General features: G+C 33.5%; 1 protein-coding gene across 1 annotated transcript in view; it reads left to right on the plus strand.

The window, feature by feature from the left end:
* LOC132555093 (multiple epidermal growth factor-like domains protein 6) overlaps nt 1-16554 on the plus strand; it is a 177213-nt gene that overhangs the window by 83139 nt on the left and 77520 nt on the right. Inside the window, exon 5 of the mRNA XM_060219436.1 lies at nt 15181-15285. Within this exon, the coding sequence (XP_060075419.1) occupies nt 15181-15285 (105 nt within the window). The remainder of the gene's footprint in view (nt 1-15180; nt 15286-16554) is intronic.

Here is a 16554-nt window from a genome sequence, read left to right on the forward strand (position 1 = left end):
GTGGTCAAAAGACGTCAATTAGATTTTACACACTTATATTTCAACTCATTAATTTTTTTTTTTAAATATGAAAACAATTGTGACATGTCCCAATTATGGATTTCCTGAAATTTTCACAAGCCCTTCCTCCAAATGGATCAAGTGAAAGTATATACATCTTCATAGTGAATACTTTCATGTAAATTTGTTATGAAAATTTAGGAATATTTACCTCTGTATAATTGCAATTTGATATTCGAAGAGTTTAACGCCCTTCTTTGTTGAATATACAATGTATTGTAGAAGTGAATAAGTTTTAGCCCTGTGTCAAACATTTGCATGACATCTATTAATTGCAAGTAGCAGTTTTGTACCAAAGCTATAGAAACTTGACGTTTAAGTTATTTGATCTTTTTAAGTTGATTTCTGTGAATGTCACTGGTTCAGACACCAAATTATATTATATACAGTGACAAATCCTGTATAGGTGTCACCAATGGTAAGTATTATAAAAGGTATGTAACTGTTTTCTGATTGTCATGTTTAAGAACGATTGTGATCGTACACAAGCGAATGTCTTTTTATAGTGAAGAAAACATCCATCATAATTATAAACAAGCGAATGTCTTTTTATCGTGAAGGAATCATCCATTAAAATGATTTAAATAGGATTTCACGTCATCAATCATTCAATGACGGTATATGTTTTTCTTTAATTTTTAGCTGTGTTTTCTTAAGAGGTACAAGGTGTATTATGTACGTTTCCATCGATTCTTATCAAAATTTAATTTTTTGATAGTGACGCAAGATTTCAATACATATTACACAAATGTTTGTTTTACTGTATAAAGCTTTCATGTTATCTTAATCGTGAATCAAGTTACTTGTCAGTTCTTCAGTTTATGATGTGACCATTTTGTTAGAAAAAAGTCGGTGTCGGGTAAAACAACACTAATATCTGTTGATTTTAGGTCATTCGACTTGAAGGGTCAAGATGATCTAGAGCCATCGTGCTTCATCCATCGTCATGTGCCGTCTGCTGTGCGTCGTGCTTTGTGTGTAAACCTTTTCTTTAAAACCCTACTCATCTTTTATACCTCGATGGATTTCAACCAAATTTTGTCTAATTGCATCATTGGGTGAGGGTTATCATTTTTAAAATCCAGAAGTTTGATATGACTAAGGGTCGAGGGATGGGGCCCCAAATAGGGAAGTGCTGAAATTAGCTTTAAAACCCTACTTCTCCTTTCTGCCTGGATGGAGCATTGGCCTAATTCATCAGTTAGGGTAGGCAATTGTTTTATAAATTCAGAGATATAATTCAACCCCAAGGGTCTGTGGAGTTTGGCCCCAAAAGGGGAAATCGGGCAATATTTTTTTGCTTGAAAATGTTATTTCTTCTTAATGCCAGGGTAGATTTCAACCAAAGTGGGTCTGAAACATTATTGCAGGCGGGTTATCATTTTTTATATTTAGGAAGTTTATTTGACACAGCAACCTGGGGGTAGTCGGGGCCCAAAATGGGGAAGTCGGTCAATATTTTGATCCAAAATGACACTTTTCCTTTGTGCTTAAATAGGTGAAATTCAGATTTTGTCTGAAACATCTGTAGAGTGGGAAAATAATTTGAAATTCAGGAAGTCATTTTCTTAGGCTGTAAGGTATATAATTTTCGTTTTTTTTTTAGTTCTTTTTGTCGCATTTCATTTCAAAATTGGGAAAAAAGTATAGCACTTCAAACACAAGGAAAAATTTCAATACATGAAATGTTGTTCTTTTCTTAAAATTATATGGATCATACATTAGCGTATGTTAATGAAAGATGTCTTTTAAGACTTCAGTAATGCTATCAATGTGTGGAGTAATCTTTTAGGGGAATTTTTAATTCTGTTTTGCTTTAGTCATTCCCATACGATTTTAGGAGGCGAGCTTAAAAAGATGTAGCCCTCTACAATAAAATTGTCATAAGCAATTTTATAATTTTAATAAGATAACTCTAGTTTTGTGAGACGGAATACATTAACATTGACAGTTGTGGTATTGCTGAGTATCGCGCTTTAGATAACAGGATTCCACACAGAAAATAAGTGCAGTTTCATGTCTTGCAAGATGAAGCGATACATGGTTTTTGTGAGGAGATCCACACTGACATGGATATAATGGCACTTTTACAACTCTTTGAAGATTTATTGTATAATATCTTCTATTTCATTACATATCTTATATGTAATGTCTTTCTACGCTCGGTCAAGATGAACAGATACTTGTAAGGAGATCGCTAGTTTTTGGTGGGTGGCACAGGAGATGTGTAATTTTTTATGGATGTTATAAGGGACGTCTAATTTTTGATGGGTGGTATAAGGGACCTTGGGACCTTTTATCTTCAATTCGTACATACAATATAGGATAAATATAATTTGTATGTATCATATTTTTACAGGTGACAATACCAAAGAGTGTTCATATTGCACCCAGCATGAATGCAGACTTTCATTGCCTCTCATGACTAAGTTTTAAATGACTTGGGAGACTTTAGTAGATTTTTTAGCTATGAATACATCTGTACATTAAAGGGAGATTTTTATCAAAAGCATAATGTATTATGATTTTATCCTTTAAAAAATATTTATAATGATAAAGCAAATTTAAATTTCTCCATGATGTGATATGAAGTGTAAAGATGTTTCAACTTGACTACAAGACATTTTTAATGGCAGAAGAGTCTGACATGAAAAAGAGGTTTCTAAAATTATCTAAAAATTTCTAACCACTTCCTTCCGTTCTGAGTAACTTGGACTTTCTCGATTATTAACACACACAAACTTCTTTGGTGACTTAATCACTAATCAGAGCGAATGAGAAAATTGGGGTATACAGTCTCTTTTTTCCCCATTGTGGATATGTAATATCAGAGTATCTATCACATTCACTCGTTCCTTTATTTTATTTTGGAACTTGTGTACTTCCCTGTCTAGATATGGCTTTTCTTTTGATCGCTTCAGATTTTCGTTTGTGACCTCCAATGCTTCAAAATTTAGGCCCTTAAGCGTCACAAACGAGCCCTAGAAGGACGAGACAGCTGTATGATTCAGTTTATTTCGTTGTTTGGCTGTACCATATCTAAACTCTAAATTTGTATTAAAAGCTTCTATTTACTTGTGTGTCTTTTGTACAATCTTGGAGCTTTTTTAGTATGTTCAAAATACAAGGAAAATCTGCTTTCCTTATGTGAGATTTCTTCTCTCGGTATAACTGAGATAGGTCACCACAATGTTAGAGACTTATCATTCAGGTACCAGAGTGTGATATAAACACCTATCTTCTCTTTGATATCAACAAAAAGAAGGCCACAGCAATCTTTAGATGAAAATTTACAAGGTTTGCATCTTTTTAGTCTTTATATAAAATTATTGGCTTTGCAATTGTCTAGTTATACTCTTACTCCAGTCCAATGGTAAATCTTGTGATGACAATTTGTCCCAAGTGTGATATGTTGCTGTATAATGGGGAGGGGAATGAATTCATGGTTTGTTAATCTGATTGATAGTTCTGGTTACAGTGACATTTCAAATCTAAAATTTTTTAAAATTAAATTGAAAAATTTCTTAAAAATTCAATAATTTCCAAAAATAGATTTAATCTTTAAAATGATTTAAGGCATACTTCCTCTGAACATGTACGCTTGACATTTGTATATTAAAAAGATATATGTGGACATTAATGGAAAAGGTACAAAGTGTAAGATAAAAAAGATTGAAATTTTATTCAAATGTTCTCATAGTCATATTATAATGTAATGTGAATTTCACGTGGTGATGAAGGAATATGGGAAGGGTTGGGGCTGTGAGGTTTATGGTAGATTATGAGTGTTTTATAGTACTTTTAAAACACCCATTTGTGGCTCTGGACTGTAAGAGTACATTAATTATAAATGCAGATTAATGCAGCATATGATTAACAAAAGGTTTTAAGACGGATTTTAAATGTATATTTAACCGTTTGCCATGAGATACAATATGCCGCTTGATCTAACGGAGCCCAGGTTAACACTAATTAAAGCTATCTACTTCATGCTTGTACATCATAGTTTCTGTTTTTTCTACTTTTTTCCCCCCATATGTTTCAATTTACATAAGACACTTGCACAGATTGGGTGTCATTTGAATTGATTTATAGTCTTAAGAAAGACAGGTGTATGTTGCATTGTATCTTATATAACAAATGCAACAACAGCCATCGGGAATCTGCATTTTTCCTTCATGTAAAGTCTGATAAGCTTATCGAGAACATCATCAAGTTATCATAATCTTTTGTAAAGAACATGTAAAATTTTCAGTTTATATTTTTTGTGTGTAAATTTGACCTTTAAATGAATTTTCATTGATAGTTATGTAATAAGCGGTCAGTATTTTTGCAAGATATGATTATTTTGAAATTAAAAAGAAAGTGTTTAGAAGCTAACAAGGCTTTTTATGGATGTAACCCAGTAGTCCTTTAATACACAAGTGTTTGTATCATTTGTGATAATTTGAGAATGGATACAGCATTTGAAAACCATTGTTGTTGAAAGTATTAGCAACTTGATGAGTTTTCAAAACAGAAAGTTCAATTCTAGTATTTTTTTTGATAATGTTAAAATTGAAAAACTGAAGCTATCAATATTCAAAAATCCTCATTTGTTGGCAAATTTCATCAATGATATCAAAATTGTTTGGAGTGCTGAAATTAATGTCCAATTTGCATATTTCAAATATCAAAATTTATGCTTAGAGCTGAAGTTAAACACAGATAGCAAAAATTAATTATCATTTGAAGCTAGGAAATATGTAAGTGCATTACAGTTATTTTCAGTAACTGTGATGTGAGATTTTAATCATCAACTCGTTAAGCTGATTTAACTAGCGCAAATTTAACACCTGGTCTATAACTACCTGTACCAGCTGGTTTGGAACTCTGCTTCCTCTCCATCACCAGGCTTGTATCAGAATGTATGACTGGAATCTGTTAAGAGAACTAAAACACATGCTTCTCCATGAACTTGTAATGTTAAATTAAACAGATAGGAGTTTTTCCTGTGTTTCATTACAATTTCAACAAATCCAATGTCCTGGTCTGTAGATTGTCTTTCACAAAATACCATGATACGCTTCATAATTAAAAAAAATTGATACAATATTTTTCTTTTGAAAAAACCTGATTACTTTGTCGGAGAAATATGGACCAATTTTTGTGTCATATAAAATAATGATTTTAGCTACATATGTATGATCATAATCAACAATTATAGAATTTAGGTAAACAAAAGCTTGTTAGGACATCTGACCACTGGTCAAGATGACCTAACAGGTACTTAAAATGATCACAATGATCAACCTGCATGTACATGTAAAGCCATTGTGTTTCATCAGTTGTCTGCTGTAACATGTTCACTCATAAACTTCTTCTCCAGTTCCAGCAGAAGAATTTGATTGAAACTTGATTTGAATTCCAAAATGTATAATTATTATATATATACCTAATTATAGGTAGTTAGGTGTTCGATAATCATTTTAACTTTTTTTTTCAAAATAGCCAAATAAAGTATTGTCGTCAGATATATATATACTATCTTTATCTGGCTACAAGTCATGTCTGGTAATAAGCCCACCCATTTAATGTTCATTGTCCTGTAACAAGCCCAGTCTGGCCCCCTTAATGTTGAGATACAGTGTTGGCCCCCCTGGGTTTATAGGAGAGCTAATCTGTAGGTATTAGTTGTAGCCTGTGCTAAATTTAGAACAATTTACAATACTTCTTATTACCTTGTATATATATATATATACAGGTGAGTTATATAAATGATGGATACGATTAATATGATAAGGACTGGAAAATTAAAAATTTGACATGGCTTAAAAAATAAAATAAGTGTGTCTCCATTTAGAGTTATGAAGCTATCTGATCTAGTCTCTTTTATATTTCTACTTACTTTAATTAGCTGTCCCGTTGCATGTGTTAAAACGTCTTGTACCTGTCATGTTTCCATGAATCGTGGGATTGTTTGTCACGCTGGCTCCACCCGATATATATAAGGCAGTTATCTAGTCCGGTGAAAACAATTTTCTATTCAAGTGTCAAAATGATGATTGTCTAGCATTTCGGTGCAAATTGAAATAGAGGCTTGTTGGTTCGTAACATCTACATGTATGTCAACATTCAAGGTAAATTCTGGGCAACAGACAGATCATTTTGAAAATGCTGGTGACATTCTCAGGTGTAAAAGGGGTACAGAGACTTTTTACAGGTGTAATGTCTATTAGTCCTTAGGTCATTTTGGTACAAACAACACATCATCCGTAAAGATTTGAAAAATATTTCTTCCGGAAATGACTTTGGTTTATGTAAATTGAGAATTATATATATTTTGTGTTTATATATGTATATATAATATAATGCAGGCAACACAGATGTCTCGCAGCCGACAAAAGTGTTGTGCCATCTTGTACCCAAGTACTGGGGATATATTTTAATCTATACATCAAACAGACGTGTCACACCTGTGTCCTCTATATATGTAGCTAGCTGTGTGTGCTAAATCTCGTTAAGATTGAACACCTGTATCACATATTTATTTATAAACATGCATGCAATAGAACTAAAGGCAAAAACACACTGGAGTTCTATCTTTAGTCAAAATTTTATGGAATTTCGGGAATATTTCTTGTGCTCTTACATCGACCCTTTCAGCAACTTGGATTACAGCAAAAACGACATGAACTTATGACTTTATCTTAAAATCTCTTTAAAGTTGTTAGGTTGGATTTAAAAGATTTAAAATGAATCAAGAAGTTAATTTCTTAATCCCCTGTTATTATCACACTGCTAGCAGCAATACATTAGTACGAATTTGGGATTGCTCATGTTTTGTCTGGAATAGCTATCCATAGTGTGGATCAAGCTTATTTACTTTAACCTATTTATAGTCAGTAAAAGTTATTTATTAACTGAGTTGATAATAAAGGTGCTTTATCATATCCCTGGGCTGTATGTTTTCCTTGATTTTCATGGTACTGGTGATTGTAGTGTAAAGTATGAGTAGACACACAGAAGATTAAGTGTGTTGGTGATTGTAGTGTTAGGTATGAGTAGACACACAGAAGATTAAGTGTGTTGGTGATTGTAGTGTTAGGTATGAGTAGACACACAGTAGATAAAGTGTGTTGGTGATTGTAGTGTTAGGTATGGGTAGACACACAGAAGATAAATGTGTCTGTGATTGTAGTGTTAGGTATGGGTAGACACACAGTAGATAAATGTGTCTGTGATTGTAGTGTTAGGTATGAGTAGACACACAGAAGATTAAGTGTGTTGGTGATTGTAGTGTTAGGTATGAGTAGACACACAGTAGATAAAGTGTGTTGGTGATTGTAGTGTTAGGTATGGGTAGACACACAGAAGATAAATGTGTCTGTGATTGTAGTGTTAGGTATGAGTAGACACACAGTAGCTAAAGTGTGTTGGTGATTGTAGTGTTAGGTATGAGTAGACACACAGTAGATAAATGTGTCTGTGATTGTAGTGTTAGGTATGAGTAGACACACAGTAGATAAAGTGTGTTGGTGATTGTAGTGTTAGGTATGAGTAGACACACAGTAGATAAATGTGTCTGTGATTGTAGTGTTAGGTATGAGTAGACACACAGTAGATAAAGTGTGTCTGTGATTGTAGTGTTAGGTATGAGTAGACACACAGTAGATAAAGTGTGTCTGTGATTGTAGTGTTAGGTATGAGTAGACACACAGTAGATAAAGTGTGTCTGTGATTGTAGTGTTAGGTATGAGTAGACACACAGTAGATTAAGTGTGTTGGTGATTGTAGTGTTAGGTATGAGTAGACACACAGTAGATAAAGTGTGTTGGTGATTGTAGTGTTAGGTATGGGTAGACACACAGAAGATAAATGTGTCTGTGATTGTAGTGTTAGGTATGGGTAGACACACAGTAGATAAATGTGTCTGTGATTGTAGTGTTAGGTATGAGTAGACACACAGAAGATAAATGTGTCTGTGATTGTAGTGTTAGGTATGAGTAGACACACAGTAGATAAAGTGTGGTGGTGATTGTAGTGTTAGGTATGAGTAGACACACAGTAGCTAAAGTGTGTTGGTGATTGTAGTGTTAGGTATGAGTAGACACACAGTAGATTCAGTGTGTCTATGATTGTAGTGTTAGGTATGAGTAGACACAGAGTAGATAAAATGTGTGTCTGTGATTCTTTAATACTTGGTTAAATTTCCAAGATCAAAGAGATTTTGTAGTATTTATATGTGAAGTCTTATTATCAAAAAACAAAAAGAATAATGTAAAATTTCACAAAAAATTCAAATTATTGGTAAAAATTTAGTAAAAATTTACAGTTTCTTGAATATGCAATGTTTATACAGGTTTTTGTTAAAATATTTTAACAGTTCAAACGAACCTCCTGAGTACCATACATAGGAAGTGATAATACTACATACACTAAATCTATAATGAGTTCAGCGCCATAATAGTGAAAGGTAGGATGAAGGATAATGGAGTCGCTATAATATGGGAAATTAAGCAGTCGGATATGGACTAAAGGTGATTTATGTTTAATTGGCCCACACAGGTAGAAATAAATAGGTCCATACAGTTAAGGAGAAAAACTGAACTGTAAATCAATTGTGTTTTCATAGAGAAAATTACTCTATTCTGAAGTCTGTATTCAATTCCAGTATTAATGACATTTTAATTTGTGTCTATTATAAATTCTCTTCCTGAACTTTGACATATTTTCTGAATGGACAATCTAAGATATACATATGATTTCTTTATTGATATCTGTGTAAACAAGTTTAAAGCAATGTGAAATAAAGTGTTTAATGGGTAAATTTTATATTAATATTTATATGAAATATTTCTATTAAATTTCATAAAGATGGATTGCAGCATATACAGAAATTTTATAATGTGATTTTTGTAATTAAACTTTGATATTGCAGTAAAAAATAAGAAAACATGAAAAGATATAAAAAGGGATTTACACATAAATGTAATGAAATGCATACAAAGAATTTCTTGGGCAACAGTTATTAGATTGATCATGCTATTTCCATTCATTGATCTGTCTCTCTTTGTCTTTTGGACATAATAATAAAGACTGTAAAATTAAGCCTGTCCAAAGGTTTGGCACAAGCCATATTTATGATAAGCAATTCTGACTCAAATTCATGGGGTGGGCTTATTACAGGACAATGTAACATCATTTATTGGTACATAAATGACAATAGGTCTGTTGATCTATCTCACTTTGGTTTTTGGACATAATAATAAAGACTATGAAATTAAGTCTGTCTTAAGGTGCAACACAAGCCATATTTATGACAAACATTTCTGACTCAAATTCAGAGGATGGGCTTATTACAGGACAATGTTACATCATTTATTAGTACATAAATACCAATAGGTTTGGATGGGAGTATTACCAGGCATGGGATTATTGCAGAATAAATATGGGCTTTACATACCTTAATCCTAAAGCCTCAGATGTCTATAATATCATCTTTGTTTCAAAGTATTTGTTGTAAACAGCAATGTACATAGAATTTACAGAGGTGGACTTAAATTTACCAGTCCTAGAATTTTGCTCAAATTATATAATAAATATTGGTGGATTTTAGATGTTGTAACACTCTTGGTTTTCAGATTATTCTGTATCACAGTTAGTCATGCAGTGTATGTGCTCCTAAAAGTGTATGACCTCTAAGTTTTCGTCCAATCATATTCAAGGAAGTGTTGCCATGTGATATTTTATGAAGATTCACAGTCACTTTAATATATATGTAACAGTTTACTTTCTCAACTTTACACAGGGGTTTTAATTAATAGCTCATGCACCTGTTAAAAATTTGTTATTAATCAGAAGGTGTGGTAACGGTGTTACCAGCTGGTCTTTACTTATATAGAGGAGCCAGATGTCGCTATCAAACCATCTGTCTACTCTGTCTATCATAATTTTTTACCACAAAAATTGTTCGCCTTGTCATTTTAAACTCTTCTGATTCTAAACCTGGCACAACTGGTCAATTTCTAGATGAGTATGTTGTGAATGTGATCTATCAATGTTTCAAAATTTTGGCAAAATTTTGAACCAGATACATCGTGTGATTCTACTGTGCCAATTTAGTCGCCATATATTCATGTCTGTATCGTTCAATTTTAAAATCATGCTACATTCCCACTCCACACTCACACAGAGAAGAAAAAATAAGCATAATACAGGATTTCATAACTAGTTAATGCAATGTAAACTGTTATTACATTGTAAAATATCACTTTGTCACTAAGAAATACTGGTCTACCATTTTATTCAAATTTATTTGAAAAAATAATTAGATTTTACTGTTTGATTTCTATTTGCAATCATAAAGATTGAATTAAGTGGTAGTTTTGTTAATTGTGCACTTTTGATTAAAAAATTCAAAACATTTCAGTTCTGATTAATTTCATATGAATGAGTCATGGATGTGATTTTGGTGAAAGCTGTGAGATCCATTGGGTTCAGTTCGGTTATAAGTTTGTTTGTATCAGAGTTGTACTAGTAAATGCAGTACAATGTGTAGACATAAACTCGAAAGCAACTTGCCTCTAGATGGAATCTGAGATTTCAAATATCAAAATTAATTATTGGTGAAAATTTACATCTCAACTAGTCTACATTGGGAAAAAATTAATGTCAATTAATGAATAACCATAGTTGTCCTGTAATAAGCCCAGTGTGCCAAAATTTAAAGACAGAGGATTGACTTATACAGGACAATTATATAGATTTGGTTCATAATTTCCCAGACCAGCAAATGTATACGGTATAGGTGGGCTTCATATTATGCATAGCTTTATTGCTGAATAATTATGGTATGTCGTTTAATCTGACAATGTTCTCACTTTGGACTTCTACAGGTCTATAAACTATGAGGTTTCTCAAATTACACAGAGGGGAGGTGTGGTATAAAGTTTTCCCCTTTTGAATGGATCATTGGTAACTGAATAAATGTTGTTTTTGTTTAAACTGACAGCAATTTGAAAGACGTTATTATCCTGCAGAAACAAAAACTTGGCCTCTCCGAAACAAAAGCTGACTCTTCAGCAGAAAGGCCTGACAGAGCATGGATTCCAGTGTAAACCTGTTCCCCATCCCGAACCAGTGAACCACCTGTATAATGTCGACTTTTCCTTTCTGTGTCTGTAATTTGAGTATATTCACTGGTAACATATACCTAGCACAGGTGTTGTCCTCACAGATTTTACAAACATCATTTGGTAATTTACGCGACACCATTGACACGCGAGGAGTTGGATGGTTGTTAGTCCAGTGACAGGGAATTGTGGGGCATCAACGTGTCCTAATGAGGCAGTAGGCTTCATTTTGTATGGAGGGATCAGTTAACACCAAATAAGGAGGGGGGGGGTGGGTGGGGGGGATGTGTGGCTGATTTTCAACATGCTTTCATTTTCAGAGTAAATTGCAGCTCTTACATGGACCAATATGAGAAAACTGCAAGATAACGAAGTGTTCAGTTTTATTGAATTAGAATGTTTTGTGTTATAGACAGGGATCAGAATGCTTCATATTAAATGGGGTCGTTATGTTGTAGAGTTTAAGATAACAAAGTTTGACTGTACTAGAATTAATGGTATAAGATTTGTTATGATCTTGTCAAAGTTGAGAAGGAGTTACTGAAGTTTTTGTGGACGATTAAGCTTATTGAGATATTGTTGCCTTAAGGACAATACAACAACAAAGACATTTAAGTGATTTGAAATAAACTGTAGATGATTATTGTACGTAGTGTATAATTATTCCTGGTGGTGAAGATTTACAAACTCTGAAATCTGGAATGTCAAGGAATCTTTAACCAAGTGTATCTGTTAACATGAAAATAAGCTTTGGACCAAGTAATCATTTTAGCGATTTTAGATTTATGAACCCTAAAGATCTTTGACTAATGGGTAGTTTCTGGGACTCTCAGCAGGAAGAAAGACAATCAGTTAACGAGAATTATAGGGTAATAAGTTGTTCACTGTCAGGTAGGTCAATACAGGTAAGGAGTTTGTAAGGGACATTGTGTCCACTAAAGGTGTGGACAAACCCTGTAATTGTACAAGACTTCACACTTGATCAGTAGTCATATGGTGGATAGTTGGGCAGAAACTCGTGACAATGCTACCGTATTTATCTGAACACTTGGGAGATGGAGACCGTCTCTCTATATCAGCCCAGTTAAATGGTGCAGAAACAACTTCAAGTCTATCTGTGAGATCTGAAATATGGACGACTTGGACAGAGTAATTATACACATAAGGACGTCGAGTAGCCGATGTCATTATAAAATCGAAACGCTCACTCACCATGCTGGTTTAAACGCATACTGGAGATTTTTTTTTATGCATGCTGGAGATTTTTTTTACAAGTCTCGAGGGTATTTATCTGATCATCGGAATAAACACTGAAAAACAGATCAGAAGTCTTTTGAATTTTAAACCTATACAAATGTGATTTGTTTTATGACTTCCAGTATAATTTTACTAATTTTTTGCTTACCACCATCTCTGTTGTTTTAAATGTTTTGGCCAAAAATAATTCTCATGCCGCACATTTTTTGTCACGCATTGCATGAAAAAGCGGCATAAATTGCTTGGTAAACAGATTTTATCCTGAATCATCAAAAACTGCAATCGAGTAGAGGGATAAGGATATATAATACTCTATTAAAATCTTGGCCAAAACTTTGATAATAAAATTTTATATACGCATCTTCCTTTGGATCTAATGCTGGGAAGTGTTTTTACTGCTTTTTGATTTAAAGTTTTTAGATATACATAAAATTAAATTTTAACATTCTTAAATAAATATAAACATTTATTTACAGGTTTGCCTCCAACTTATTTAGTTTGTACTATCAGTTGCCATTTCTTTACCATATATATCCAGTTATCAGCTCATTCTTCAGCTGTTTTAGTCGAGTAACTAAAAAAAGATATATCACGATCCTGTAATAAGCCCACCTTGTGACTTTGAATTGCAGAAAATATTTTCAGCCCCTGGGTTTGTTTTAGTTTAAGTACGTTACCCGTTTTATTTGATAACCAATTTGTTACCTTCTTCACCACAGGAGTCAAATTCCCAAGCCATCTGTCTATAGCACCAATCATATTTCATTATCAATTTTTGTTTGTTTTTGGACACAATTTTGGCAAGTTATTTACCGCTTCATTTGAAATACGACGAGATGAATTTTTACCTTTTATTTATTGTTTCGAACTTAGACATAATGTCTTCAGCTATAAGTGGTCAAGTACATGTTTTTTGTTAAAACTTTAAAAGAAAATTATTTTTAATTTTCTTTCATTGGCAAAATTTTAAAAATTTAAACACCATTTTGGCATTTTGATTTAATAGAAATTGTGATAACAAGATTTTTAACAACCAAATATAGGTCCTTATAACTGGCTTTTCTATCTCATAAATCATACATGTGTTATAATATTTTGGCTGGATTCTTCAAGCACTATAAATAATATATTACTGCATATTTGTAGACATGGCATGTTTATCATGTAATTCAATTTTGAAAAAATTGTAAATTATTTGTGCTACTGTTGTTAAAGTACACCTGAGAAAGAACACTCCCGAGACTTGCAGATTCAAGTACTTGCACATGTAGAAAAAGATTGCAAATAAAGAATTTTTCAATGTATTTCATTATATTTATGTTATACTGAATTATAAAAAATTGACATGCTTTTTTTACAAGTACATGTACAAACAGCAATCAACCACCAGCTGACTCAAATATTTTACATCTGTGCTTAATTTTAGAAATGTGATTCTATCAATGCACTACAGAAACTAGGGTTATGTTCATTTAGAGCTTGGAATTTTTGAGTTGACTCAAACTATTCTACTCTCTGAATTTAAGGTTAATTTTTTAGTTGACTCAAACATATATACAAAATGTGAGTTTTCCTTTGATTTTTAAACTGATTCAAACTTACAGGTATAAGTACATTTTGAGTTTGGGACTAAATTTTGAGTTGACTCAAGTACGTTTTCACTTTGAGGTGCAGGATATTTTTCGAATTGGCTCAAATACATGTACATATTGATTTTGGGAATAATTTTTTAGTTGACTCAGACATATGTATGCTTTTAACTTGGGGTTAAAGTTTGACTTGACACCAATATAACAGAAAGTCTGGGGTCAATTATCATTAAAAAGATATTTTTACATTTATAACAATAAACATTCCATCAAGTTTATGTTTGCTTTTATACTACATGAAAAAATAATTGAAATTGCCTTGTACCTCCCAGGAAGTTTCTTTAAAACACAAATTATAAAGTGTTTCTGCAGAGTGTAAACATTAAACTTGAACAAACTCATGAATATTGCCCTTAATTAACGCAGAAAGTCATCCTAGATACCTGTAAATGATATTTTTCTTATGATGAGTTATTACAGCATATAAGATGACAAATTTCAGCCATGAGCAGACAACATTGCATGACAGTAGACTTAGCATCCCTTAATGGGCTATTATCATGGAAGTACACTGTATATTGTTTCATCGTGTTTAGAGGAGAAGATCTGCCTTTAAAAGGTGCATTTGCAATATATCAACTGTGCGAGGGGTTAAGATAAAGTTTTCTGCACCTGTGTGTGACCTTTATCATGTAGGATTGCAGAGACAGCTCCGGGTGTGGCCTATCCAGAGTTTATATTTCACCTGTTCGAGTCTCGTTTTACCTTTAATTAATGAGATTCTAAGGTCATTATAGCTGTTAGTAGTTAGATTAGTGTATCATGCTTCAGAAAGTTTCTTAAAATTTTTTTTTTAGATTAGTTATTGGCTCTATAAATATCTTATGAATATTCATTAAATGTTATAAATGTTATTAAGCAATTGTTGTTTTAATTTAGATAAAAATCAGACTAAACCCGACAATAATGAAATTATGAATTTCAAAGCCATCATCAAACCATTAATTTGTGCTGATTTTGGAATATTTATTTCATTAGAGGTCAGCATTTTGGACAGTTTTTAATCCTTCGGGGTTTGAAACTGGTGTCCGATGAGTTAGATCAGAAACATAAAATACTCCATCAGTATGTTGCATAACTTCAACGTTTTATGTTTTCAGGACAATGTAACCAGGGATCCTGTTTTAATGGTGGACGGTGTCGAGGAGGGTACAGTCAAATGTGTACTTGTCCAAGTGGATTTCAAGGTCCTCGATGTCAATATGGTGAGTACTTTGTGGTCAGTTCTGTACAAGTCTCAGTTTTCTGAAGTGTTAACTTCCGAGAGAGACAGTGTTTTTCTCTGGATATCTTTGTAATTTTGATGTTATGCAATATATATTTTTTACAACCAATCACATTGCAACAATTTCTATAGATCTGTCAAGGATAGATTTATCGAAAATTGAAGCTTTCAGCCTTAAATTTATATTATTATGATCCTACCTTAACTCCAGTAAGATTTAAGTAAAAACCAAATGAGATATATGAAAAGCCACCTGCTAAGCTTAGCGTGTGTCTTATCTCCAGACACCCTTCAGTCCCTACAGACTCTGCTGTCAGGAAGTTATCACTCGGCCACACTGCCCTGTATATAACACTTGTTGATATATTTAAAGGGGCAGCTTCTGTATGGCAGTGTTACTTATGACCTACATATAGGGTCCCACAGGTAAATGCATACATATGACTCAATCTGTTTATAAAGAAAAAGATTAAACGTATCGCAGACACAACAAACTTACCTTATCAAATGGCTATAGATGGGGGACGAGAGGAAATGGGGGATGATGGGGGAGGGAAATATATCTTAGGGGTTCTTGGGGCTGTGGATGACTGGCATTGGCAGAGTTGTATCTAGGGGAAGAGAGGGGAGGACTCCCCAATATATCTAAGGGCTGCGGAGGTGATGAGAAGGTATGATTGGGATGTATCTAGGGGCTTTAGGGGCTGTATATGAGTTGAGAATGGATAATTGGATGTATCTAGGGGCTTTAGGGGCTGTGGATAGGGGAGGAGAGGGCATATATACCAAAATAAATGTGACAAAGTAGTATCTATTGGCTAATAATGTGAGGTAGAGGGGATAATTGAGATATATCTAGGGGACTTTAGCGGCTGTAGATGAGATGAGAGGGGATGATTGAGATGTATTTGGGGGCTTAAGGGGCATGAGATGAGAGGGGATAATTGAGATGTATTTGGGGGCTTTAGCGGCTGTAGATGAGATGAGAGGGGATGATTGAGATGTATTTGGGGGCTTTAGCGGCTGTAGATGAGATGAGAGGGGATGATTGAGATGTATTTGGGGGCTTTAGGGGCAGTAGATGAGATGAGAGGGGATAATTGAGATGTATTTGGAGGCTTTAGGGGCTGTAGATAAGATGAGAGGGGATAATTGGATGTATCTAGGGATTCAGGGGCTGTGGATGAGATAAGACAAGATAATTGAGATGTATTTAGGAGTTGTAGGTAAGAAGAGAGAGACTTTATAT

The sequence above is a fragment of the Ylistrum balloti genome, unplaced genomic scaffold, assembly GCF_031769215.1.
Source record: "Ylistrum balloti isolate Yb309-2 unplaced genomic scaffold, AGI_CSIRO_Ybal_v1 Utg369646, whole genome shotgun sequence".
NCBI lineage: Eukaryota > Metazoa > Mollusca > Bivalvia > Pectinida > Pectinidae > Ylistrum > Ylistrum balloti.